Source organism: Pipistrellus kuhlii, unplaced genomic scaffold, assembly GCF_014108245.1.
Source record: "Pipistrellus kuhlii isolate mPipKuh1 unplaced genomic scaffold, mPipKuh1.p scaffold_m20_p_9, whole genome shotgun sequence".
Taxonomy (NCBI): domain Eukaryota; kingdom Metazoa; phylum Chordata; class Mammalia; order Chiroptera; family Vespertilionidae; genus Pipistrellus; species Pipistrellus kuhlii.
The window spans coordinates 36,244,517-36,271,947 of record NW_023425595.1 but is presented as its reverse complement, the minus strand read 5'-3'; the positions used below and the strand labels follow the sequence as shown (position 1 = coordinate 36,271,947).

The window sequence follows — 27,431 nt, the reverse complement described above, 5'->3', positions numbered from 1 at the left end:
CTCTACCTAAAGGGGCTCTATATAGTGTGGTGGGAGAGAAGGATGTGCCAGTGAGTGATTAGTGACTAGCCAGCAACTGTCTACAGAGATGGAGCTGTGATGCTCTGTGAAATCTGGTGTTTCAGAAGTCGATTCAACTGATTTATAAACGTCCCTTTCAGAACTTGGTGCCAGAAATTATTTGGGAATTCTCATAGTTCTATACTTAGCAATGCTTTGCTAGTAGAGAGCTGGATTTAAACAGGGTTGGAATTTTCCAGAGGGGAGGAGAGAAAGAGACAAGGAATTAAAAGTGTATACAAAGGAGTATTTATAATCAGGACTGTGGAGTCTAAGCCAGGTAAGGGGGAAAGTAAGGCACAAAGGGAATGATGGACAGTAAAAAGAGGGTAGGGTCAATGGATAGAGATCCTCCTGGAGTCAGGGAATTGTTAAAATTGGTGTACTAGAGGGATTGAGCTGGAAAGTGAGCTAGTAGAAGTCAGAGAATAGTATCCTGTGATGGAGATTTTAGATGTGGTATGGTTATAGGTAATGATAATAAAGTCTGGGCTCAATATGATCATTGAGCAGGTGGTGAGGTATATTGGTGGAAGATACATCTTTCCATAGATTACTGAGCAAGAGAATGTTGTGATGAGAAATCATACCTACTTTCAGTATTCTACTCAAGTGTTTAAAGCCTTCTTCAGTTTCTCAGCTCTAAAGACAAAGTCTCTTTTTCATGTTTCCATTGTCCTTATTCATAATGGACACTAGTTAATTCTTACTATTTGTGAGAGCAAGAACTATATGTTATTTACCTTTTGATTTCCAAGCCTGACACAAATCATGACCTAATGTGAATATGACTTTTTTTTTCAATTAAGTTAAGAGAAATAATAGTCACATGAAAGTAGAGATTTTGAGATATAGAAAATGAAACTGGTCTCAGTAAAGTTGGTTAATGTAAGAACAAATGTGTCAAACACCCTATATAATAAAAGCCCAGCAACTGAAACGGCAGAATGACCAGAGACTAGAACTACCGGCCCCACACCCTGGCTGGCCCCACCCCCCAATGGGGTCCCCCACCCCAATCCGGGACCTCCATCGAGGGCAGGCCAGCCAGTCCTCACCCGTGCACCAGGCCTTTATCCTATATAATAAAAAGGTAATAAGCAATTTGACCCTGAGGGCGGAACAACCAGAACAACTGCTGGACCAGCCTCTATGGGGCACACTGACCACCTCTCGGTCCCTTTCCCTGGCCTTCAGGCTCCAATCACCTGATGGTGAATGGGGAACCAGGGTTGGGTGGCGCCAGGCCAAGGCCCTCGCCCCACTGGTCGCCCCACTCGGTGACTCGTGGCGGGAGGTGAGGCCAGCAAGCAGGCGGGAACAGCCAACCTCTCAGTCCTTTCACCCAGTGGTGAACGGGGAACCTGGAGTGGATGGTGGCAGGTGGTGGGGCCAGCTGCAGGCAGCCGGGAAGATGGCTCTAATTGCAGGCCAGGCCTAGGGACCGTACCCGATCACTAATTTCATGCACTGGGCTTCTAGTATTTTATAACAGAGAGCCCAAGTTCTGACTTATCCATGAAGACTTCCCTGTTATTTTCAGCTAGTACTGTTCTTGTCTTCTGTATTTCTATTCAGTTCACCATATACTGGCATGTGTGTAAAGAGCTCAGTTGTCCTTGGAGAATCAGTTTAACTTTGGGAGAAAGTTAAATTGCACCACTTGGATATAGTAATTTGTTATATAAAATTTGTTGAATTAAAATTAACAAAGCTCGGTTTCTTTGAAATGAAATTATGAAAATGTCATTAGTTTTTAAATCCAGGCGAAGATATCTTCATTGTAGCATCCTACAGTACACACTCATGTGGCTGGCTGCATTGCTCTTTGTCTTCTCTTTGAACAAGAAGTGAATGGTCTAGTATCATTCACTGGGACTTTGATATAATTCTCTTACAAGAACTATTTTTATACTGATATTTATTGTTATGAGATGATAGCTGTGTCACCCATATAGTATTACTAAAAACTCTCAGCCTAACAAAGATCTAGTTTATTCAAAGTTCGCTTTTTATCTAATAACTTTGCCAGTGAGTCATAGCATGACCTCAGTTTCCTTGTCTGTTTCAGTTACAGGATTTATTTCACTAGTATAAATCACATTTTTTTTAATTTATTTTTACTTATGGTTGACATACAATATTATATTAATTTCAGGTATAAAAAATTGTGATCTAATATTTTTACCTTACAAAATGATAAACACAAAGTCTAATAACCATCAGTCACCATATGTAGTTATTGCAATATTCTTGACTCTATTCCCTATACTGTACATTACATCCCTTGGCTTGTTTTATAATTGAAAGCTTGTATTTTTCATCTCCTTCCTCCTTCCCACCAACCTCCCACCCCCTTCCCTCTGTGTAAGTCACTTCTAAAGCCACAATTTTCAAACCTTTAGGAAATTTTGTGCTTCCTACACATACCAGTACTGTAAGCTTTATAAATAATAGTTAACCTGTTTGTAACCTTGCCTCTGCTATTACCATAAAATCATAATTTTAGTATTGTCTATGTTAGTAATGTTTTCATAACACTGCTATTTTTAGCAAATCTCATTTTGCCTATGTGCTTGTTTTTCACTTTTTAAAGGAAAGAACGCTTGGTGTATGTGGGTATCAGTATTGAAAACATCATTCCTCCACAAGTAAGTTTCTGGCTTATAGTATTTTTAAAAAGGAAATTGCCATAATTGTTCTAAATTGTATCCCACATTATGTAACATGAGTAGTTTGGAACTACTCATGTTACATAACTTATTAAAAATGAAAATTTAGGACCTTAAAGAATCACCCATAATCCCTCATGATTATGTACATGCAGATAGCCCTGAAATATTACATCCAAATGAAAATTACAGCTCACCCCTATGGAGCTTGTTGTGGTTTGTTTTGTTTTTAACCTGGTTAATTTGGTTTCAGCTTCTTTATATGCTGTTTATGTAAATTGTCTAAAGAATGGTTTAGGGAGAGCTGGTTTTTAATTCCAGTCTTTTGAGGTTATCAAAACCTTCAATTTGTGTTCTTATAGTTTGGTTTCTTTGAAGAGATTTCACTGTTTTGCACTCATTAGCTTAATTTATAATTAAGAAGGATATCTCATGAGTGAGAGTATATGTATCATGGTTTTTATTTGAAATGAAGAAATTTTCTCAGTTCCATACAGGTTCAATTCAGATTTAATTAAATCACACCCTTAAATAGCCTGTCTTGGTTAGTTATTTTTCCCTTCAGTATCATGCCCCTTTCTTCTAAATCCATTATATCTCTTTTTTCAACTTATCTAATTATTTGTTTAAAAATTTACTGATGGAAAAACATCATGATTTTTAAATATATATACTTTTTATTAAAAAAATTGATTTTACAGAGAGGAAGGGAGAGGGATGAAAGTTAGAAACATAGAATAATTGACTCCTGCGTGCCCCCCTCTGGAGATCAAGCCCACAACTCAGGCATTTGCCCTTGACCAGGATTGAACCCGGCACCCTTCAGTCCAGGGGCCAAGGCTCTGTCCACTGAGCCAAACTGGTTAGGGCATCTTTTTTTTGTTTTTTATTATCTAAAGTTTTACCTATGTTTCCTTTTCCACCGATTGATTCTTTTTAAAATAGGTCATTATAAACTCACAAAAACATAAGAATTTTAATATAGAAGTGCTTTTTAAAAAAATATTCTTATTGATTTTTTTTTTTTTTTTAAGAGAGAGACATTGATGGATGCCTCCTGCACACTCTCCCCCCCCACCCCCCACTCCACCCACTTTGGGTGGGGATTGAGCCTACAACTCTGGCATGTGCTCTGACCGGGAATCAAACCGGCAGACTTGGTGCATAGGATGATGCCCAGACAACTGAGCCACACTGGCCAGGGTCAGAAGTGTTTATTTTGATCATCAATATTTTTTAAGTCTGTACATAGTGTTGCCATGTTCACTCAGTTTTGGGGGATCATCTTTTTCAAGCCTTCCACATGTGCTACCTAGAGGGACCTTAGAAGCTATTAGTCCCGAGGAACTTTGTTCTCTCCTGAGTAATAAAATGTATTTATTTTCATAAAACCAGGAGCCAGATTTTTCTGAAGATCATGAAGAAAAGAAAAAAGATTCAAAAAAATCCAAAGCAAACTTGCTTGAAAGAAGATCAACAAGAACACGGAAATGTATAAGTTATAGGTATGAAATATATAGAAATAGTTACAATAAAAGAATTTTTTTTAAAATATACTTTCTTATTGATTTCAGAGAAGGAAAGAGAGAAACATCAATGATGAGAGAGAATCATTGATTGGTTGCTTCTTGCACACGCACACAGGATTAAGCTTCTTGCACACCTACACAGGAATGTGCCCTGGTCCATAGATTTAATTAAATCACACACTTAACCCTCAACCACTGAACCACACTGGCCAGACGAAATAATTTTTTGTTGGATTTTGTGTGTGTGTGTGAATCCTCATTCAATATTTTTTCCATTGAGTTTTTGAGAGAGTGGAAGGGAGGGAGAAAAACAAGAGAAACGTCCATGTGAGAGAGACACGTTGGTTGCCTGATAGCTGACCAGGGCTGGGAATTAAGCCTGCAACCCAGGTACATACCCTTACTTGTTATCGAACCTGACACACTGTGCTGGTCAGGCAAACCCTCTAGCCACTGAGCAGCATCAGCAAGGGCCAGAATGGAATATTTCATTTCAATTAAAATGTTTTAGGCCATTCACTTTATCTTCGTGCTTATCTCAGGTCTAAAATAAAAGGAGTTTTGCATATGATGAATTCTTAGGAATCATCCAGTCTTGTTCTTTTTCTTTAAGTTGAAAACAGCCCTTGTGAGATGAAGTGCATTTTCATAGTTCTAAAATTCTGACTGTATGTGAATTCTAGTAATAATAATAATAATATGGCCTTCAGTAACAATAATAATGTCGTCCTTGAACTCAGTATTATTTCTAGACACTAATTTTGTTAACTTTGCCAAGTGATTTGTATCATTAGGGTTTTGCAAACTGGCCTGTGGGCCACATCCAGCTCACTGCCAGTTTTTGTTTAGCCAGTTCCTTGGGAGTGATTTTTATAATTATAAATGGTTGAGAAAAGAACCAAAAGAACATCCTATGAAAATTGCATGACATTCAATCACAGTGTCCATTAATAAAGTTATTTGGGAACACAGCCACATCATTCACTTGTATTGTCTGGCTGCTTTTGCACTGATCGGCGACTTGAATAGTTACAACAGAGACTGTGTGGGCTACAAAACATGGAATATTTTCTATCTGGCTTTTTACAAAAATACTTATTGGTGCCTGGTACAGATTTTTGAAAGTGAAAAACAACAATTTATGTATTAGATACTGATTTACAAAACCCAATTTTACAAAATAAATGGAGGCTAGTCAGAGCGAGAGGATGTAGTCCAAGTCACACAGTCCCAAAGTGGACAAGAGCAGCTTCATATCCGGCCTTTTTCACTTCTGAGGCAGCCCTCCTGACACGCATGTGTCAGGCTGTAACCTGATCGTTGTATGTATTTTAGATTTGATGAGTTTGATGAAGCAATTGATGAAGCTATAGAAGATGATATCAAAGAGGCTGATGGAGGAGGTATGTGTTTGTTTATCATTCTCTCTTTTTCATATACTATAACTCCAGCCAATAAAATATAACTAAAATGCCCTGGTTAGAGCAGTGAGCTTTTTTTTTTTATCCTTCCTAGTGTTTATCATAATTACTGCTGATGTTAATAGTCTGAGATTCAAAATAATCTGTGGACACAGTGTCAGTGTATAGACTTGGATCTTACTACTTATTTTAAAAGTTTTGTTTTCTGATCTGATGGAAAATGCAAATGTTCCTCAGTAGATTATAAATTTACTTCTGCTTCCAAATGGAAAACCCAGTGAAACTTTTCTGTTTTCTTTCCATTTTTAGATCAGTCCTGCTATAAAATATCAAAAATTATGATTAATCTGACTCTAAATATTTCTTTAAATTAACCTTTTAAAATCGGTTTATTAATTTCATACTCTTCAATACATGACATTAATGTAGTATAATTTAAAGGTAATTTCATTTAAGAGCTACATAGCAAATTACCAGTGCTCCAGTAGGAGCGTGGTGGTTTCCATTTAGTTATGAAAACTGGAAGGGATTTGTTATTCATGGCTGTTTGTAGGGAAACTGAAGAAGTCACTAGCTTTTCCAGAGACGTGTGCCTTACTTACACCTTTACTGCTGAATACTCACTTTTTCAGTCCTGCATACACTGTTAATTTTTTTAAAAGTTGATAGGCCTCTTTCTAACGCCATGTCCAAAAGACAACTTTCAAGAAGATATTTTTGAATCACTGCTAATAGGTATGAGGTTTCTTTTTAGGGTGATGAAAATACTTTGAAATTATTCAGTGGTGACAGTTGTACAACTTTGACTATACTAAGAACCACTTTAAAGGGTGAATATTATGGTATAGAAATTACATCAAAATGTAAGAAAAAGATGTTTTCTACAAGGTGAACTTCTATTTAGTACGGCAAACTCTTGATGAGAGCTCTGTCAGCTGCAGTCATGAGAAAACAGCAGATTTGTAGGAAGAAAATAAATCAAGAGCTGCTAAGCACAAATAAGAACGGTTTCTAGATATTAAAGGAAACTTTTAATAAATATACACTTGTCCCTCTTCCTCTCTCCCTCTCTTCTCAACTCTGCACCCCTGAATTCAGGAGTTGGCCGGGGAAAAGACATCTCCACCATCACGGGTCACCGGGGGAAAGACATCTCCACCATTTTGGATGAAGAAAGAAAGGAAAACAAACGACCCCAGAGGGCTGCCGCCGCTCGCCGGAGGAAACGCCGGCGATTGAATGATCTGGACAGTGACAGCAGCCTGGATGAAGAGGAGAGTGAGGATGAGTTCAAGATCAGTGATGGGTGCGTGGTCTGTCAGTTGACCCCAGTCCCTAGATTCAGGTTTATGGTGCTAGCAGAGAAGCTGGCCATGCACCCTTTCGCAATCCAGGAGCCCTCGGGGAATGTCCGACTGATGGCCATCCTTAGCTGTCAGTCAGACATCTTTATCGCTGACGCTGTGCTCGCCAGCTGTCAGCTCTGCTTGTGACTGAGCAGTGCTCCCCTGTGGGAGCACACTGACCACCAGGGGGCAGCTCCGGCCCTGCCCCCCAATCACCCCTCCACCACCGCCACCGTCCAACTGCTATCTCTACCTTCTGCCCACTGGCACCCATCTTGGCTGGCCTGCCACCACCCACTCGCCAGCCCCGCCCCCTGTCAACTGGTCATTCTGCCATTTGGTCAGTTTGCATATTAGGCTTTTATTGTATATGATTCTAAATTGTATTTCAATTTCATTAACTATAATTGAGCATCCTTTTATTGTGTACTTCTGTGCCACCTACCATCATGCCCATGAGTGGTTGCTAGTCAAATATGAGACATAGATAAGCACAAGTAATTAGGATACTATTCTCTAGTGAACCTTAGAGGTTTGGCTTGAGCTAAGTAATCCAGCATGGAATATTAGGAAAGTCTTCCCTTGGAGCAGGTACAGAAACAATAATGCAGAGTTCTCTCAGCATATAAACCAAGCTTGATGGAATTTGCAAGACTAATTGGGCAGTTTGGGATGAGAAGCAGGATGAAGAAAGAAGTTCTTCTAAACAGAGAAATGACATAAAACCCCATGGCATGTTAAGGAAATTCCTGGTGTGTCTGCATAGCAAAAGTCTGGGAAAGCAGTAGAGAGTGTCCTGCTGAGAGATGAAAAGGGATGAAAAGGAAACAGATAATGGAGTGTGTGTTTGTCAGGCATAGGACTCCATGAAGATGATGAAAACCTACCAAAGGGTTTTAAACACCAGACTAATAAGAGGTTTACATTTCAGAAAGATTTATTCTGGTATTCTTTTGGAGGGCGAATTGAAGGGAAATGATCTAGAGATTACAGAGGCTTCTTGGAGAATTGCTATAGTAGTTTAGGTACAAGATGATTTGAGATATTATCTTTGAGAGGTAGACTCAAGGAATTAATAAATGATTAGATATGAGAAATAAAAAGGAAGAAATTAGGATAAATTAGGATTTCTGGTATGAGTCCCTAGATGGATGGTAGTTTCAAATACCAGACTAGAGAACAGAAGAGAGAAGTAGTTTAGTAAATAATGAGTTTACTTTTGGAGATGTTGAATTTAAGGCAAATGGGGGACATCTCAAGAGGCCAAAGCAATGTATATATGAAAATCGACATCAGTTCATCTTCATAACTCCTCCTAAGCAGATCATTTATTCATTTTAGGGAAATTGATACAAGTATTCAGATGTTACATTAAACATTATTTTATGATTTGCTGGACTTGTTAGAACTTGAACTAAGAACTATGGTTTCAGTTTTGTTTGTTTGTTTTTTGGAAGGGGGGTTTAAATATCTTTTATTGACTTCAGAAAGAGGGAGAGGGAGAGAGAGATAAAAACATCTACCTAATAAAAGAGTAACATGCTAATTGACTGTACCTTTCCAATGCCCACCACCCAATCAGGAGTGACTACGCAAATTAACACAACAAAGATGGAAGGTTAATTTGCATATGCAGGAGCTGAGTGGCTGAGTGGCTGGGGGCAGGGTGGGATGCTTGCCATGGCGACGACGCAGCTGTTCTGCACCACCCCCGGGGGCTCTGGGCCAGAGCAGAAAGGCAGCTCCGGCCAAAGCGAAGGCAGTGCAGTAGCCAGGGGACAGAAAGCCCATTCTTGCACGAATCTTCATGCATTGGGCCTCTATTAAATTATAAGAAAGAATCATTAATCAGCTGCCTCCTGCACCCACACTGAGATTGAGCCTACAACCCAGGCATGTGCCCTGACCAGTTCATAGGTCGACACTCAGCCACTGAGCTGTGCCAGCTGGGCCGGGATCACAATTTTAAGTTCCATTATAATTCATCTGGTTTCTCTTGGACAGATCTCAAGATGAGTTTGTTGTATCTGATGAAAACCCAGATGAAAGTGAAGAAGACCCACCATCCAATGATGACAGTGACACCGATTTCTGTAGCCGAAGACTAAGACGACATCCCTCCAGGCCAATGAGGCAAAGCAGGCGATTGCAGAGAAAAAACCCAAAGAAAAATTATTCAGATGATGATGAAGAGGAGTCTGATGAGAATAGTAGAGACTCTGGTAAAAATAATTGTGTCTACATCACACCAATTTAATAAATTCTTGTGATTTCTGGAGCTAAGAGTTTTTAAAATAAAAGTCCTTTCAATTGTAATAAGCTTTCTGATAAAACTTTATGAGTTACATTATTATGACTCGGTAGAACTAAAATTTTCATATAAAGCACATTCTAAGAAAATACATACAGATGGATGTGTTAACTTCATACTAAATTCATTTTAGGATTGTGATGATTCCTTGTGGTGCCAAGTCTAGTCTTTATCTTCATAGTGTTTCTTGGAAATAATTGCCAGTAAGCCAAGAACATATATCTAGCTATTGGAGAGAGAAGGATCACCAATTATTTCTAACATTTAGATCACAGTTGATAATTCATTAGTTTTTATAAATTTGCAGGGGTTTATGGTATAGCTTCTGCTTATCCCTATTAACAATAAATGGAGGCACAGCAGCCAAAAGAGCAAATACAGTGTTTTGTGGAATTGGCAGATAGGTAGCTGTCATCTTACTCAGGAAGTGGTACAAACGAGGATTATATCCCTGACTTGCCAGGCTTGTAGAGTTTTATTTTATCTTTTCTTCTAAACTTTTTTGCTAAATGTAGACATCATGCCCCTTTATCAGTGCTTATTTCCTAAGAACAGGACATTTTCTTACATAACCACAATACAGTTATCAAAATCAGAAATTTTATGTTGGTACTGGAGCCCCGGTGCATGAATTCGTGCATGGGTGGGGTACCTCAGCATGGCCAGTGATTGGGGCAATCGAGGCCTTCTCGCCCAGTCCTGATAGGGGCCAGTTGGGGCCAGCCGGCCAGGTTGAGGGACCCTGGGAGGGTGGCCAACTGCGGAAGGTTGGCAGTGTGAGTGCACTGACCACCAGGGGGGCAGCTCCTTTGTTGAGAGTCTGCTCCCTGGTGGTCAGTGTGCATCATAGTGACTCACTGATCAGTTGTTCGGTTGACTGGAGGTAACTGTTGCTTAGGCTTTTATATATATATAGATAATACTATTATCTAATCAATAATATGCATTCAGATTTCATCAGTGGTCCTGATAGTGTCCTTATATCAATATTTTATCTTAGTCCAGGATCCAATCCATGAATAAATACTGTGCTTACTCATGTCTCTAGTTTCCTGTAATCTGGGATATTCTGCAAACTTTGTCTATATTTGCCTTGACTTTTTTTTTTTTTTTAAGAATACACACTAGTTATTTTATAAAATGTTCCTCAATTTGGGTTTTTCTGTTTCTTTGTGATAAAATTCAGATTATACATTTTTACAGGAATATTACATGGCTAATTTATATCCTCTAGGTCTCTATTATTTTTCCCTTTATAATTAATAAGTACATTATAGGGATGTATTTTGAGACTCTGTAAATATCCTGTTCTTTATCAGATATTTCGCCCACTAGTTTTAACATTTGTTTATAAATTTCTAATTTCATCACTCCTTTTATTTATATATCTATCTATCTATCTATATATACACATATTAATCTATATATCTATATATCTAGATATATAGATATATAGATATATAGATATAATACACACACACACAAATATTAATTACTTGTGTTCTTAAGTGTTTTATCTCCTATATATCTGTTTCTTTTTTTCTTTTAATATATTTTATTGATTTTTTTTTTAAATATATTTTATTGATTTTTTACAGAGAGGAAGGGAGAGAGACAGAGAGCTAGAAACGTCGATGAGAGAGAAACACCGACCAGCTGCCTCTTGCACACCCCCTACCGGGGATGTGCCCGCAACCAACATACATGCCCCTGACCAGAATCGAACCTGGGACCTTTCAGTCCGCAGACCGACGCTCTACCACTGTGCCAAACTGGTCTCGGCTATTTTATTGATTTTTTACAGAGAGGAAGAGAGGGATAGAGTTAGAAACATCGATGAGAGAGAATCATTGTTCAACTGCCTCTTGCACACCCCCTACTGGGGATGTACCCGGGACCTTTCAGTCCGCAGGCCGACGCTCTATCCACTAAGCAAAACTGGTTTCGGCTATATCTGTTTCTTTATATCAGAACTAGAGGCCCGGTACACGAATTCGTGCATGGGTGAGGTCCCTCAGCCTGGCCGGCGGTTGTGGCCATCTTGCCCAGTCCAGGGGGAGCAGTTCCATGAGGGTGATTGGCTGACCTGGGGGAAGGACCACGGAAGGTTGGCTGGCTGGCCAGCCGGGGGGAGGGACCAAGGGAGGTTGGCTATGCAAGTGCACTGACCACCTGGGGGCAGCTCCTGCATTGAGCGTCTGCCTCCTGGTGGTCAGTGTATGTCATAGCGACCTGTTTAACAGTTGCTTAGGCTTTTATATAGATAGATGTCCTTGTGGATTCTTATTTTACTCATTGGATATACCATTACCATCAATATTTATGCTCAATTTGTCCCAGATTTGGCCAATGGGAACAGCTTCAAATGGTTGGCTAGCTACTTTGAAATGTTTGAAGTCCATTAGAGAATAAGGCTGAATGTGATAATTCAGTGGAAAATATTAGCACTCTTGAAATATTGTTGACATAGAGCCATAGCCTGACTCTGGTTTCTTAATCCAAAGTGACAAGAACAGTGCTATTTACCAATGCTTTAAGAGTTTAAATAGCTCTATGTATTTTGCAGATTTTAATTCCATGTAGAAAAAGCAAAGAATATAAATCCAATTTTGTAATTCTTTGAGATAGGTTCATCACTTTTTTGCTGTGAGAGAACTTACATGAAGTTGTGACTGTGGCCATCAAGCTACATATGTGAAGTTTGGCATAAAAGCCCCAAAGATTTACTCATTATTAATAAGAAAATAAGGGCTTAAAGTTATTATTCACTTAAAATTTGTTTAAAATGAACTCTTCTTTAGTAGCTTTGCATTCTTATAACCCAAGCTAACTACATTTCTATTTAACAAACTTAAATTTTGAATATGACTTTTTTCTTGCTTCTTTTTTAATAGAAAGTGATCTTAGCGATGACTTTAGTGATGATTATGTAGAGACTCGGCGAAGGCGGTCAAGGAGGAACCAGAAAAGACAAATTAACTACAAAGAAGATTCAGAGAGTGAAGGTTCCCAGAAAAGTTTACGGCGTGGTAAAGAAATCAGACGAGTTCATAAGCGCAGGCTTTCCAGCTCAGAGAGTGAAGGTGAGGAATAGATCTCCAATTTACAGATGTTTGGACAAGGCAGAATAAAATGAACTCTATACCATTTCTAAGAAATTCAATATAATAGTAATATCTTTGAGACAAAATTCTTTTATGCCTGGTCACTATTTATAATTTAAATAAATGCTAATTAATAAGATATAGTGGTTTTTTTTGTGTTTTTTTTTAAATATATATTTTATTGATTTTTTACAGAGAGGAAGGGAGAGGGATAGAGAGCTAGAAACATCGATGAGAGAGAAACATCAACCAGCTGCCTATTGCACATCTCCTACTGGGGATGTGCCCACAACCAATGTACATGCCCTTGACTGGAATCGAACCTGGGACCCTTCAATCCACAGACCAACGCTCTATCCACTGAGCCAAGCTGGTTTCACCTTGTTGTTGTTTTTAATCTTGAGGACTTTTTTTTTTTCTTCCCCAAATATATTTTTATTTCAGAGAGGAACGGAAAGGGAGAAAGAGAGAAAAACTACACTGATGAGAGAGAATCATTGATTGGCTGCCTCCTGCATGCTCCCTACTGGGGTTTGAGCCCACAACCCAGGCATGTGTCCTTGACTGGAATCGAACCTGGAACCCTTCAGTCCACTGAGCCAAACCAGCTAGGGCTGTGCTCAGCAAACTGCGGCTCATGAGCCACATGCAGCTCTTTGGCCCCTTGAGTGTGGCCCTTCCACAAAATACCATGGCCTGGGTGAGTTTATTTTGAAGAAGTGGCATTAGAAGAAGTTTAAGTTTAAAAAATTTGGTTCTCAAAAGAAATTTCAATTGTTGTACTGTTGATATTTGGCTCTGTTAACTACTGAGCTAGGGCAAGATACAGTTTTTAAAAATAGTTCTATTGATTTTAGAAAGGGAGGAAGAGGTGGGGGGAGGATAGAGAGGGAGAGAAAGAGAGGTCGATATGAGAGCAAAATATCAATTGGCTGCCTGCTGCACGCCTCCTACCCGGATCAAGCTGCTACGCAGTTATATGTCATGAATTCATTGATCATCTGCCTCCTGCATGCCCCCTACTGAGGTTCAATCCCCAAAACTTGGACATATGTCATGACCAGGAATCGAACTGTGAGCTCCTGGTTTATATTAGGTTTAGTAATAATTAATGTCGTTTTCTAATACTTTTTTAAATCGAATTTATTTAAACAATACAATAAAATTTAATCAACAATATAGTTGCCGTTGTTTTCTACTACTTGTGCCCAACGCTCAGGAAGCATTTTAATCCCTCTGTTGTACAATTCTTGTGATTTTGATGCAAAAAATTCGGTCAATGCATTTTTGAGGCATTCTTCATTATTAAATTTTTTTCCAAGAAGAAAGTTTTGCAAAGAACGAAACAAATGGTAATCGAAGGGGCAATATCAGGAAAATATGCAGGTTGAGGGAGAACTTCCCATTCCAACTGGCGCAGTTTTTCAGCAGTGATTCTTGCAGTATGCGGTCGTGCGTTATCGTGGTGAAGAATTACGCCCTTCCAATTAATCAGCGCGGGTTCTTTTTCTCTTAAAACTTGGGCTAACCTTTCCAATTGGGCACTATACACTGCACTTGTAATGGTTTGGTTAGATGGTAAAAGTTCATAATGAAGAATTCCTTTAAAATTCCACCAAACACACAACATCACTTTTTTCGCATGCAAGTCAGGTTTTGGCGTGGGCTGCGGAGCCTCATTTTTGTCCAACCATTGAGGCCGCCTTTTCAAATTAACATACAGCACCCATTTTTCATCTCCGGTAACAATTTGCTCTAAAAACGGCAAACGGTTTTGAAGAGAGAGGAGCGAACTGCAAATTGTGACTCTTTGATTACGGTTGTTGTCGGTCAACTCATGAGGAACCCATTTTCCAAACTTTTGGACTTTGCCAAGTGCACGCAATTGATTGGAAATTGTTTTTTGTGAACAATTTAAAGTTGTCGCAAGCTCTTGTTGGGTAATTTGAGGATTTTGCACCAAAAGAGCTTGAAGAGCTTCTTGATCAAAATTGGACACACGGCCTCGACCACTCTTGTCATCTAACGAAAAATTTCCCTCGCGAAATTTCTCAAACCAACGCTGGCATTTTCTGGCGCTAACTGCATCTTGACCAAGAGCACTACAGATGTTTTTTGCAGCCTCACTTGCTTTTCTTCCTAATTGGAACTCGTAAAGCATGCAGTGCCGAATATGCTCTTCATCCGCCATCTTCTTAGCCCTAGTTTTGCAACAAAAACCAAACCAAACACAAACTTTTTCAAGCAAAACTTGTTAATTGCACTTCACACGTTCTGTAGATACCACGTGTTTGAAGGTTATGTCAATACAAGTCAACGCCAAGCAAGATTTTAAACGAATGTTTAAAAACGACATTAATTATTACTAGACCCGATAGGTCAGTGCTCAACCACTAAGCTACGTTGGTTGAGCAAGATTCAAATTTTTAAGTTCACCATTGTAATAATTAAATTCTTCATGGAAACTAGAGTAATCTCAAAATTGTGATCTAAGTAAGATTTTTTTTCTGCTCCCATATTATTTATAACCCCTTTTGACTTGATTACCTGAACAGCTGGACAGTTCCAACCCAAGGTACTTACTACTGTTTCTCTCCATCTTGACAGTAAGCTTCAGTTTGTGCCTTTTATTTCCTTTTTTTATATAACATATTTTATTGATCTTTTTTTACAGAGAGGAAGGGAGATGGAGGGAGTTAGAAACGTTGATGAGAAACATCAATCAGCTGCCTCCTGCACACCCCTACTGGGGATGTGCCCGAAACCAAGGTACACGCCCTTGACTGGAATCGAAACTGGGACCCTTCAGTCCGCAGGCCGACACTCTATCCACTGAGCCAAACCGGTTTCGGCTACTTCCATCTTTTAACAGAAACAATGCATTCCCTATTCATCACATATAGATGTGTGCTTTATGTTTTTAAAATATATTTTATTGATATTTTACAGAGAGGAAGGGAGAATGGATAGAAAATTAGAAACATCGATGAGAGAGAGACATCGATCAGCTGCCTCCTGCACACCTCCTACTAGAGATGTGCCCACAACCCAGGTACATGCCCTTGACCGGAATTGAACCTGGAACCCTTCAGTCTGCAGGCCAACACTCTATCCACTGAGCCAACCAGCCAGGTCCCGAAACCTTTATGGTGTATGGATGACCCTCCAACCAATTGAGCCACCTGTCCAGGGCCTCCATTTAGTGTTTGATATTATCCCAGAATTCTTTCTAAGTTTATTTTATTAAATTATTCTAACTCTCTCCTATTCCTCTTTCTTTTTTATATATTTAATTATCTGTTTTGAAGATTGTTTGCTTTCATGGATCCTTATCAATTATGTGTAAATCCATGCCAGGAGAGAAAAGGGTGAAATATATATAAATGGCAGAGGCTAAAGAAAGAAGGCGAACTTCTGGTTGAGTGTGTGTTATCTTCTTGTTTCATTAAAAACAAACATTGAACTCATTAATTCAACTATAAAAAACAAATACTTGCTGAACTATTCACTATTCTAGGCACTGAGAATAGGAAAGTGAACAAAAGAGCCAAAAACAGTGGGTAACTTCGTCATGTCACTTTTAGTAGGGGGGTGGGATAGAAGGATAATATACAAGGTAAATAAGTAGAATATATGATCTATTAGGTGGAAATAAAAAGCTGTAGAGAAAAATAAAGTTGGGTTGCGAGAGTAGTTGGAATTTCAGGTTCGGTACCACGTAAATATCTAAGAAGACAAGATGTGATTAAAGACCTGAAAGAAATGTTGAGTGTGTGTCATGCAGTTATCTAAGAAGAGTGCTTCAGGCACATGAAACTACAATGTGAAGGTCATAAGGCAAGTCTGTGCCTGGCATGTTCAAAGAATAGAAGGAAGGCCAGGTTGGAGAGGAAGAAAAGGATGAGATGAAGCAGGAAGATCAACAGGGACTAGATCATGTTGAGCAATAATCAGCAAACTACAGCCTACCTGTTTGTGTATACACTTTGCAAATCAAGTTATAATGGAACATAGCCATTTTTTTAGTCCGTACTGCTTTCCCACAAAGTTGAATGGTTGTAATAGAAACTGCCCTTTCCAAAAATATTTTGCCAACCCCTGAGGAGTATCAGTGCTGTTCAATTGAACTCTCTGCACTGATGGAAACCTTCTGTGTGCTGTTCAAATAGTAGCCACTGGTATCATGTGACTGTTCATCAATTGAAATATGGCTAGTGTAATGGAGGGACTGAATTTTTAATTTTTATCTAATTCTAATTTAAATTTAAAGTAGCCATATGTCATTACTGGCTACCACATAGGATATTGTAGCAGGCCATTGTATATAGACTTAGGATTTTAGTTGGTGTAAATGAGAAATAATGAGAATTTTGAAGAAAGGAGTGATATGATCTGACATGTTTTTGTTTGATTATGGTAGCTGTGTTATGCATTAATTGAAGGGGACATAGTTAGAATCTAGGACCAGGTCGGAGGCCATTGAAATAGGCCAGGTGAGAGATGATGGTAGGTAAGAGTAGGGTTGAAGCAGTAAAGAGATGAAAAAGTCAAATTATGGATATATTTGAAGGTAGACCTAAAGGATGAACTGTTGCATTAGATGGTAGAAAGGAAAGAATCAAGGATAAGTGAGCAATTGGAAGAATGGAGTTGTCAAATACTGAGAAGGTGGAGGTGAGAATAGCACAAATTTGAGGTGGAGGGTTAGGAGCTCAGATAACACATTAGGTTTGAGATGTCTGTTTAGAAATCCAAACATAGGTGTTGAGTAAGCAATTTGATAACATGAGTCTGGGATTTAGGGGGTACCTAAAAACAAATGTGAGAGTTACCAGTATATACATGTCATGTCAAGCCATGAGACTAGGTTGGATCACATAGATGTAGGTATAGACAAGGGAAGACATTTAAAGACTAGCAAAGACATTTAATAACATGGGATAAGAGCACAGTGTTTCAGTTGTCCAGAGTTTGGCAAGATTTCGCTAAGAAATCTGATTCTACTCTTCTCTAAAATCATAGGTACACATGAATCCTATTGGGTATGGTTATGGGGCTGAGAGGAAGGAAAAATCAGGCCTATTGAAGGGACATTTGTGTACAAACAAGTCTGAAAACAGGACACGTCGTGAATGGGGAGGAAAAGGAGAAGTACTCAAATTGTTTATGGTTAAATGTGCTGTTTATTCTAGAGAGCTATATGTCCAAGAACTCTGAAGATGAGGAGCTAGCTAAAGAATCAAAGCGGTCACTTCGGAAGCGGGGTCGAAGCGCAGATGAGTATTCAGAAGCAGAAGAGGAAGACAAACCATCCCGAAAACGGCTACACCGGATTGAGACAGACGAGGAGGAGAGTTGTGACAATGCCCATGGAGATGCAGATCAGCCTGCCCGTGAGAGCCAGCCCAGGATCCTGCCCTCAGAACAGGAGAGCACCAAGAAGCCCTATCGGATAGACAGTGATGAGGAAGAGGACTTTGAAAATGTGGGCAAGGTGGGAAGCCCATTGGACTATAGTTTAGTGGATTTACCTTCCACCAATGGACAGAGTCCTGGCAAAGCCATCGAGAATTTGATTGGCAAGCCAGCGGAGAAGCCTCAGACCCCCAAGGACAACAGCACAGCCAGTGCAAGCCTGGCTCCCAATGGGACAAATGGTGGGCAGGAGGCAGGGGCTCCAGAAGAGGACGAAGATGAGCTTTTAAGAGTGACTGACCTTGTTGATTACGTCTGTAACAGTGAACAGTTATAAGACTTTTTTTCCATTTTTGTGCTAATTTATTCCACGGTAGCTCTCACACCAGCGGGCCAGTTATTAAAAACGGTTTTATTTTTCCTAGAAAACTCCACTACAGAATGACTTTTTAGAAGAAAAATTTCAACAAATCCTGAAGTCTTTCTGTGAACTGACCAGTTTTGAACTTTGAAGATAAATAATTGCTGTAAATTCCTTTTGATTTTCTTTTTCCAAGTTCATGGTCCTTGGTAATTTCATTCATGGGGGGGGAAATTCTTATAATAACAACAAAGATTTGTATATTTTTGACTTTATATTTCCTGAGCTCTCCTGACTTTGTGAAAAGGGTGGATAAAGAATGCATTCCGAATCTGCGAGGGCCGAAAACCGAATTAGGGGTGGGAGAAAGCACTTGTGCTTTAGCTTTTTCATATTAAATATATATTATATTTAAACATTCATGGCATAGATGATGATTAACAGACTGTTTAAAAGTTCGAGTCTGTGTTGTTGCAGTTTGAGAATTGTAGATAACATCATACGTAAGTCATTTAGTAGCAGCATTCATGAATCAACTTGTTTACTATTGGAGATAACCACACTTAATAAAGAAGAGACCGAAGAGGTACCATCCTAAAAAAAACTAAGTTTGGTGTAGCTGAGTTTCTTGTTTTAAAAAAAATCATCTGAAAAGTATTTGTACAGTAAAATGTAAAATGAAGCTTTGACAACCAGATTGTGCTAGCAACAAATTTTACAGCTTTAGGCAGTGATGAGGTGGCCTCTAATCTACTATCATGGAAAGTTATTAGTGAAATGAGTGTAGTCTTCTTTTAAGGCCCAGTGGACTGTAAACTTTGCAGATGGTGTAACTCTTTTGTTCTGGCCACCTATTTAAATATATAAGATATCATTTTGAAACAAATACATCTATACATAACACACATGAAGAGATGCTAAGCTGATAGTGGTATTTTAGCACATTTGAAGAAGGGGAAAGGATTTTCAGGTGAATTTTAACTGGTCTATTCTTGCCCTTAGTATCTACTTCAAATTGAAGTCTACAAACAAAGCAGTTCCTTTGGGAGATTTTTAGTTTGAGTTTTAGCGTGTGTGTGTGTGTGTGTGTGTGTGTGTGTGTGTGTGTGTGTCTTGGACTTTCTTATCTGCCTGGATTTATTAGCAGGGTTTGAATGTAGTTTTTGCCTTTGGCCATTAGACTTCTATTAAAATTCATTAATAGTCACATGACAAACATAGAGTTGATTGAGAACCACAGATGTACTTAATAGGCATGACATCCATTTCAAACATCTCAACACTTAAAAAAAAAAAAAAAGTTAAGCTCTTTGTTTCAAGAAAAGGTGTATCTAACATGTAATTGACACTAAATTATGAGCTTTGTCTTAGTTTCTGTTACAGCTGTAAAATTTCAGGCAGAGCCATAAATAACATTGTACAAAGTGTAGCACTTGTGATTAAACCTTGCCTGTCAAATTCTGAAACCTTCAGCCATTACTTCTGTGAATACTTTTGCCCTGGGATTTGGGTTTTTATGTTCCAATGTTGTGTCTGTTGCCGGCAATGGACACACCATATCTGCTGCTGGCCCAAAAACTTCATTAATTTTTCTTTCCAAATTAAGCATATGTGCTAGTCAGTGTATAGTAAAGCACTTCTCTTTTTTATTATTAAAAAGCTGGCATTAGACTTGCATTATAAATACCTCTCTAGAAACTTTATACTCCTTCTTTTCCCTCCTCAACAGGTGTTGCCCTAAAATCTTATCTTTTTGATCTTCAAAGTTTATAGCTGTTGTTTTTCAGTTATTGGTTCTTTTGTTTGTTTTGTTTCACTTTAGTTCTGTAGTGCCTGCCCATTAATATTTTTGCTTTGATTCTAGCAATGTATATGTATTTGTATAAAAAATAAAATAATGAAAGCAGCCTAAAAATAGGGTGCACAAATAGCATGTGGTTCCAAGTAAGTTGTGATTTTTATTTTGAGACAATGTCCCACTGGAAGGGAGGGAAGGGCTCACATTCACAGACAGTAGAGGAGAGGGCTATGTAAGGAGCCCCATTCATTAACAAGCCTCCTTTCTAGTTAGGTTCGTTTCTTTTATTTGGAAGTCTTAAGAATGTTAGCCTATTTTATCAGTCAGGCCTTAGAAGGATTCCCACTAGTGCAAGGTAAGTGGTTAGAATGTTCCAGTGACTTATCCTGTTCCCAGTCTCCCTCTACTGTTTTACTGGTAGTCCTGCGGCTGGTCAAGCCCCTGTGTGTGGAAACTCCATGTGCCCTGTTTCTACCTCTGGATAGACCAGCTCCTGCTTCCACCTATTCTGTTCAGTTAAGCAAGTGATAAGTATTAAATGGGTAGATTATTTCTTTTGCAGGATGCCTAATGTGAAATAAGGAGTTCTTTGTACTCTTCTGCTACAGAGAGCAAAAGGTAATTTTTTATCATGTGAAGACTGAGTATTCATTCAGCAAATGCCCCATTAATATGGGGCTGCCCATTATTGACCGAACTTGAATTGTTTTTGAAGTTGATAGTGTATTCCTTCTAACCTTACATTCTGATTACATTAACTTTCACTTACTAAGAATGTAATCCAAGTAGCTGATACTTATAAATTCTTAGTATGCAGAGAGATTCATTATGAGTGATGAAATGTTGAACAGTTCAAAAACAACTTTGCTAATTGGTATTTAGATTCAGTCCCTAAAAGAGTCTGTTCACTGAAATATTAACTCTGAACATACTTTGAGAAGTTTTTAAAAATTTGGAAATAGTAAACATTTTATATCCCAAGACATAATTCAGTCATTAGGAACTGGACAGTGCATAGGAAAGCAGCAATTCTTCTAGGGTTTAGAACATCTTGAGTCCTTGTTATTGGAGTACTAACCATGGATTTAGGTTCACAATAGAGCCCTTTAGTACTTTAACCCCCCTTTTTAAAAATACAATTTGGATTCAGAACTCCATAGTGTAAAGCAAATGTATTAACGGGAGATGTAGTTTAGTACTCAGGCTATGAATGTAATTTCTGTAAAGGTTTGAAAACAAACTAAATTGTCATAAAGCAAAGGCTTGCAGAGGCTTTGAATTATGTGAAAAAAAGACTGAAAATACACCTTTTGGTTTTATATATTTGTACTGATGAACTAGTGTTCTGTGTAAAATATTTCCCAATGTTGGTACATTTCTAGAGAAAGATGGCAGGGATATTCTCAAGAATACACCTGATATATTGAGGTTGGGTTTCCTGAACACATCTTTTTCCATTTGGTTAAGGTTCCAAATTCAGTAGACTCATATCTACTGATAATCTTTTTAATAAGTTTGACCTGCCAAAGAACCAAGGACTTCAAATGATGAGGAAGCTTTTGCAAAAAGATTTTTAAACTAATTTTAAAAGGCTATTATAAACTCCGGTTTTCATTTTCTAATTAATAGGACCCATCCGTAATATATGTTTGAGCAAAGTACCAATAGTAAGGAAAATGTAGATGTTTACTTGTTATTTAGAGGTAAGATGGAGAAATATTAGCTATTTTTAAGTGGGGTTGATGGGATTTTCTTTGTCACAAGGAATGCTATTTTAGCTTATGTTTGTGAGGCTGAGAGTTGTTCACCATTCGCTAGTTTGTACTGCTATACAACTGAAAGGAACCTAAGGAATCTACTGGTTCATACTCAGAAAACATGAACTCTGCCTTTCCTCAACATGATGGAACGGGCCATAATTCATGGCATGGCCTCACAGCTATAGATTTTTTTTAATGGAATGAATATATATATATTATATAAACGTATACATACTTTAGATATTAGGATAAAAATGAGTCCTTTGAAATCACTGACAAAATCAGCTAAATATAACATATGAAATTATGAACATTTGATTACAGAAAATCTAGAGGAAAGTTGTGAAGGTACTTTTCTTGGTTTGACGTTCTAAAAATATATTCCTGGTTTTCCCAGGAAGTGAGAATGCCAAAACTGCAGATCTATTGTAATCTACCTGGTCCTCTGCTTAATATCTGTTATTAAACTTAGAACAAAATCCATTCCTACTTCATCCACCATTCCCAGAATGTAACTATAAACTACCTTGGAAGTGGCAAGCTAACTGCTGATTTTCTTCATTGTTTTTATGCCAATTCTGAACGCAATGCCTTTTGCTATCAGTGTATTAAAACTGGGTTATTGTGTTGTGTGTACACTTAGTTTGTTTTCAAAATATTTCACTTTAACGTAAGTGATCTGACAGTTTTTGAGTGCCACGAATTGCTAAGGAACTGTGTAACACGTGATGAAGATAGGGTTATTGCCCAGCAAGCAAGCAGTCGTTAAAAGCCAAAATGTAGTGCGCTTGGTATATAAACACCTTAGATTGAACATGCAACACTTTTTTATTCATATCAATTCTCTCAGAAATGTATTAGGATTCCATGAGTGGCTGCTTCTCCTCATTTTGGTTTTGTAAGTTCTGTTCTTGTTTGTTTATTTGTGTGCATTTTATATTTATACCATCTTGCTCTGGGAAATGCTGCAAACCCAATTCTGGCACATTTAGTGATTTCAGTTAGTGAAGATGCTGATTTTATTTTAATAACTTTAAGATGTCTATCCTATGCATAAGTTATAATAGAGGGCATAACAAATTATTAGATGTGTAGAGATGTCTTAATTAAGCTCTTTAGACATTTTGAATAAGAAAAAACATCTTTAAAGGAACTGCATTTGTGATTTTTTTTTCCTTGCCAAACCGGTACAAGCTAGAAAATGCACTAAGGACTGAGTGACCCTCCTTTTTCATTTTGCCACTGGATAATGTAAGTTAAGAATGGAATTGTTAACCCTAACTATATGTTTTCTTAACTTTCATCAGTTGCTAATTTAAGTGTTTGGGGTTTCGTTGGACCTGTATTTATTGAGTTCTGGTCATAGACCAGGAGCCTCATGTCATGCTGATGGATAGCCAGACACAGTCATGGGGAAACATAATGGCTCAAGACCTTCTGAATCGTTTAACTTATTTTGTATGTTGCGAAAAAAACAAAGTTTATTTTGCTTGAGAGTCACACTTTTATAACTGTACAGCTTTTAAAGGATGAGAAGTGGGAAAATACCCTAAAAATAGGATGTAGATTTTTACAACTGTGTTTATGCTAGAACATCTACAGGTGCATTATGTAATTAAACCTGAAATTGTTTAAAAAGAAATTGTGCCATGGTCTTCTTCATTCTCCTGCCCTGTAGCAGAGTTGGTGCATATCAATACTGCCATGTGGACAGCTTTGAAATTAGGCAAATAATCCTTGTCTCCAAAGTTTTAAGATCATTGCATGAAAATTATACACACACATAGACACAAACACGCAGATCTAGTTTATGTCCATGTAAATGGACTTTTCTACTTGGAAACAGCTATAATGGCCCAAATTTTGTCAGTAAAGAGCATATTCTTAAGAGTGTGTGATTTTTGTGATGCCTAACTAGGATATTCTCAATGTTGGTCTGGTGTTTTGCTCTTATCAGAGTAGCTTTTTGATAACAGTATCTGAATTGTACTTGCCCAAACGTGCCAGGTTTTGTATACAACTTGAAAGGTGGTGTCCTGTATTGGGGTTGAGGGCAAGTGGGGACAGAGCTTGGCTTTTTTTCAATCTATAAAAGAAGGAAAAACTAGAATTGATCGTTTGGTTCTTTTATTCAGTAGACTTAATTCCACAGGAATATTTGCTGGAGAATGGCAGGAAAGAGTATTAGCTTCAAATTCCAATTTCCTTATTTGATAAAAAGTATTTTGACGTCTCTACAGAGCTGCCAATTCTAGCAGTCTTAATGACACATTTTACCGTAAGTTTTATTAAGACACTTTTGTTTGAATGCCAGTACTTTTTGCCACCTGATGGTTTTATCATTCTAATTTCTTACCTTTGTAGCACAAGTGTATTCTAGGAAAGCATTAAATTCATTTCCATATGTCATAATTTCTACCCAAGTTAATTTTATTGTCAGCTAATGTGGGATGTCAGTTTCTTGGCTATCCTCTCCAATCAGAGGTGAAGCGTGGGAATCGAATTTCCAGGTGAAGAATACAAATTCCAGATAAGAATTTGTAAATGGTATATGTAAGATTTTCATTTTGATTTTAAAGTAATAGCTGGAATTTAGGGGTGTTTGATCAGAATGCCTCTTGGATTTTCAGACATGCTTATATGAAATGCTTTATTTTCCTATGCATAAAACATTATTCCTGGAACAGGTTCTCAGACGCTTTATTTTGTTTTTTATGAGATGAGAGCTAAAGCAGAAGCTCCAAGATTAACAAACTGTTGAGGTGATCAGGAACGTACTATTAGTCAAATAGAGGAAACTGGAGTGCTCTCTACCACATATATCGTACTGCATGTGTGTGGGGGTGGGAGGGGAAGAGGTCTGAAAACTGGAAATGTGATTCCACTAATGCACAAAGTAAATTTTGTGCATAGGAAATATGGGAATTCCTGGTAGCTTAAAGCTTCGGGGGCTAACTGCAGTGTATAAACACATAGTGTGTTAGAATTGCAGTGCATAGTTGTTTCAATATAATCCTTGTGACAACCAAAATATGTTGTGGCTGGTGCCAATATTTTTGTTAATGAAATGTTCAATGTCTCACTACAGTCTGATTGGAACTCTTGGTGTTATAAGGTAGGCCTAAAGCTATTTTACAGCTATTGGCCGAATTGTGTAACTTTTTCTTTAAAAATGTTTTATTATACTTCTGTCATTTCTTTCGCTTAATATATGTCAATTGTCATAATAAAATATTTAAATAATTGGATGTATTTAGCATGATGTGTTTGCAAATTTAGTTTATTTTAAACTTTGTGGCACATGGAAAACAATTTTCAATAACAGTTAATGAAGGATGAAGTTTTTTATCACCCCAGAAATAAATGAATTGATTTCACTATCTAGAAAGGAAATTTGCAAGTGCATCAATATCCTCAAAATCATTTTAAAGCTATTTGCCAAGTAGGTGAATATAGGACTCTCTTTCATGGCCCACGTAGAAAGAGTTCCAATTCAGGGTTCAGGTTCTGGAGAAGGGCCGCACACAAATGAAAAGAGACTTGAAGAAATTCAATTTGGCGATATAGGGGGCCAGGCGGTAGACCAACTCTAGTGGGAGAACTACTCCTGCTCTGGCCCTGCCATCCCCTTTTATTAAGACATCTTAAGCAACATAAACAGAAATTTACATGTAGCCCTTAGGCAGGAAATAACAGAAACTTGTAGATTCTGCTTCAGCTAACAAAATCTCAACTAAAGGTTAGAGCAATTAAGGTTTTTGACCAGCCTTCCTGGCTTCCTGTCAACATCTCTTTTTTAGTGAAACTGATTTGGTTTTCAGCAGGTGAATTCTTTAGAAAGCTATTCTTGATTTCTATCTTTAGCTTCTGGAGAACTGACACAGTAAAAAGGCCTTGGACTTGTTCTGTGTGGCCTTGTGGGAGCACAGAACTAGATCAGAGGGCAGAAGCCTTAAAGCAAAGGCTTTCAGTTTATTCAATAGAGAACCTTTTTTTTACAGTTTTCTAATAACTTGGGAGTGAATTCAATCCAGTTGGGGATGTTTCGGTTTAGGCTGAAATGGCACTTGCCAGGAGAATAATAGCGCTATACATTCAGAAGAGGTTAGACCAGATGACTTTAAGAGGCTCTACCAACGTGAGCATGAGTCCCATCTACAAATGTTGATCTGATACATATTCTAAGATTACTTAGAATACAGTAAGATATACAGAAAAATCATTTTTTTTTTTTTTACTAACAAACTAGTGGAGTCTATCTCTTTTCAATTCTGATTTAAAATATTAACCAGAAAAAAAAAAATTTAACGGCCCTCGCCACTGTGGCTCAGTTGGTTGAGCGTTATCCCATGCACCAAGAGAGCACTAGTTCCACTCCTGGTCAGGGCATGTGCCTGGGTTGTGGGCTCGATCCTCAGTAGGGGTGTGCAAAAGGTAACCAATCTATGTTTCTCTCATCAATGTTTTTCTCTCAAATCAATAAAACATCATATATATATATGGAGGCCCAGTGCATAAAATTGGTGCATGGGTAGGGTTCCTAGCAGCTGCTGGCTGCCAACCAGGCCTCCCTTCCCTCAGCTGCCTGCTGCCACAGCCAGAAGATATGGAGTTGGTTGCAGGGAGGGGCCACAGCGGTTAGTTAGCCCCACCCCTGGATGAACTTCTGGTTAAGGGGACAATTTGTATATTAGGCTTTTATTATATAGGATACTAGAGGCCCAGGTCACAGATCCATGTACCAGTGGGGTCCTTTGGCCTGGCCTGCACCCTCTCACAATCCAGGACCTCTTGGGAGATATCAAACTGCCAGTTTCAGTCTGGCCTCTGCAGGGCTAGCCGAGGGACCACACCCAGGCACAAATCTGTGCACCAGGCCTTTAGTATGCATATAAGATCTTTGGTTCATCTCTTGCCACTTTCCCTCCTTCCCCCTTCCATCTGTTCCAAGTTTCCATGCCTGTGCATTGAGTGTCTGCCCCCTGATGGTCAGTTCGCGTCATAACTAACATTCGAATAGTTGAATGGTCACTTAGGCTTTTATATAGAGAGATTAACTAGGTAGGAAAATATCTTTAAAAAAATAAGGTAGCCCTAACCAGTTTGGCTCAGTGGATAGAGCGCTGGCCTGCAGACTGAAGGGACCCAGGTTTGATTCCAGTCAAGGGTATGTACCTTGGTTGCGGGCACATCCCCAGTGGGGAGTGTGCAGGAGGCAGCTGATCAGTATCTCTTTCTCATCAATGTCTCTAACTCTCTATCCCTCTCCCTTTCTTTCTGTAAAAAATTAATAAAATGTTTTTGTTTTTGTTTTTTTTTAAAAAAAAAAGGTAAAGAAATTCTTAAGTAGATGGAGTGAAAGCTAATCTATGCCGGCAAGAAATGAGCAGCTTCAGATTCAGGCTGATCCAGAAAGCAGGGCTGGAATTTTACTGAGATGTTATAAGGAGAATCAGGACAGTGCCAAGGAGGCAAGGATAAGAGGTAAGGACCCATAACCAGGAAAGGCATACAAGATGAGGAGAGAAGGCTAAGAAACAGTGTTTAGGATGTTTGACCTCTCTATGACAGCCACTTTCAATAATCTGGATGTGCTCATGCCATGGTTTTCAAAAATACTAGAAAATTTCTCCAATGATATATAAATGAAATGA

The 27,431-nt window shown here is 38.4% G+C and overlaps 1 protein-coding gene and 1 long non-coding RNA gene across 8 annotated transcripts in view; both read left to right on the top strand.

Moving 5' to 3' along the window:
* RSF1 (remodeling and spacing factor 1) overlaps positions 1-18,444 on the top strand; it is a 116,558-nt gene extending 98,114 nt beyond the window's left edge. For all 7 annotated transcript variants that reach the window (XM_036428529.2, XM_045577665.1, XM_036428527.2 and 4 more), the window contains 7 exons: positions 2,657-2,711; positions 4,128-4,237; positions 5,597-5,664; positions 6,781-6,988; positions 9,033-9,250; positions 12,234-12,422; positions 17,636-18,444. In XM_036428529.2, coding sequence (XP_036284422.1) covers positions 2,657-2,711; positions 4,128-4,237; positions 5,597-5,664; positions 6,781-6,988; positions 9,033-9,250; positions 12,234-12,422; positions 17,636-18,195 — 1,408 coding nt within the window. In that variant the 3' untranslated portion in view covers positions 18,196-18,444. The remainder of the gene's footprint in view (positions 1-2,656; positions 2,712-4,127; positions 4,238-5,596; positions 5,665-6,780; positions 6,989-9,032; positions 9,251-12,233; positions 12,423-17,635) is intronic.
* A 2,449-nt stretch (positions 18,445-20,893) lies between these two features.
* On the top strand, positions 20,894-25,739 carry LOC123651863. Its single transcript, XR_006740834.1, has 3 exons — positions 20,894-20,904; positions 21,501-25,223; positions 25,602-25,739. It is a non-coding gene; the product is annotated as an uncharacterized LOC123651863 (long non-coding RNA).
* The last annotated feature ends 1,692 nt before the right edge of the window (positions 25,740-27,431 follow it).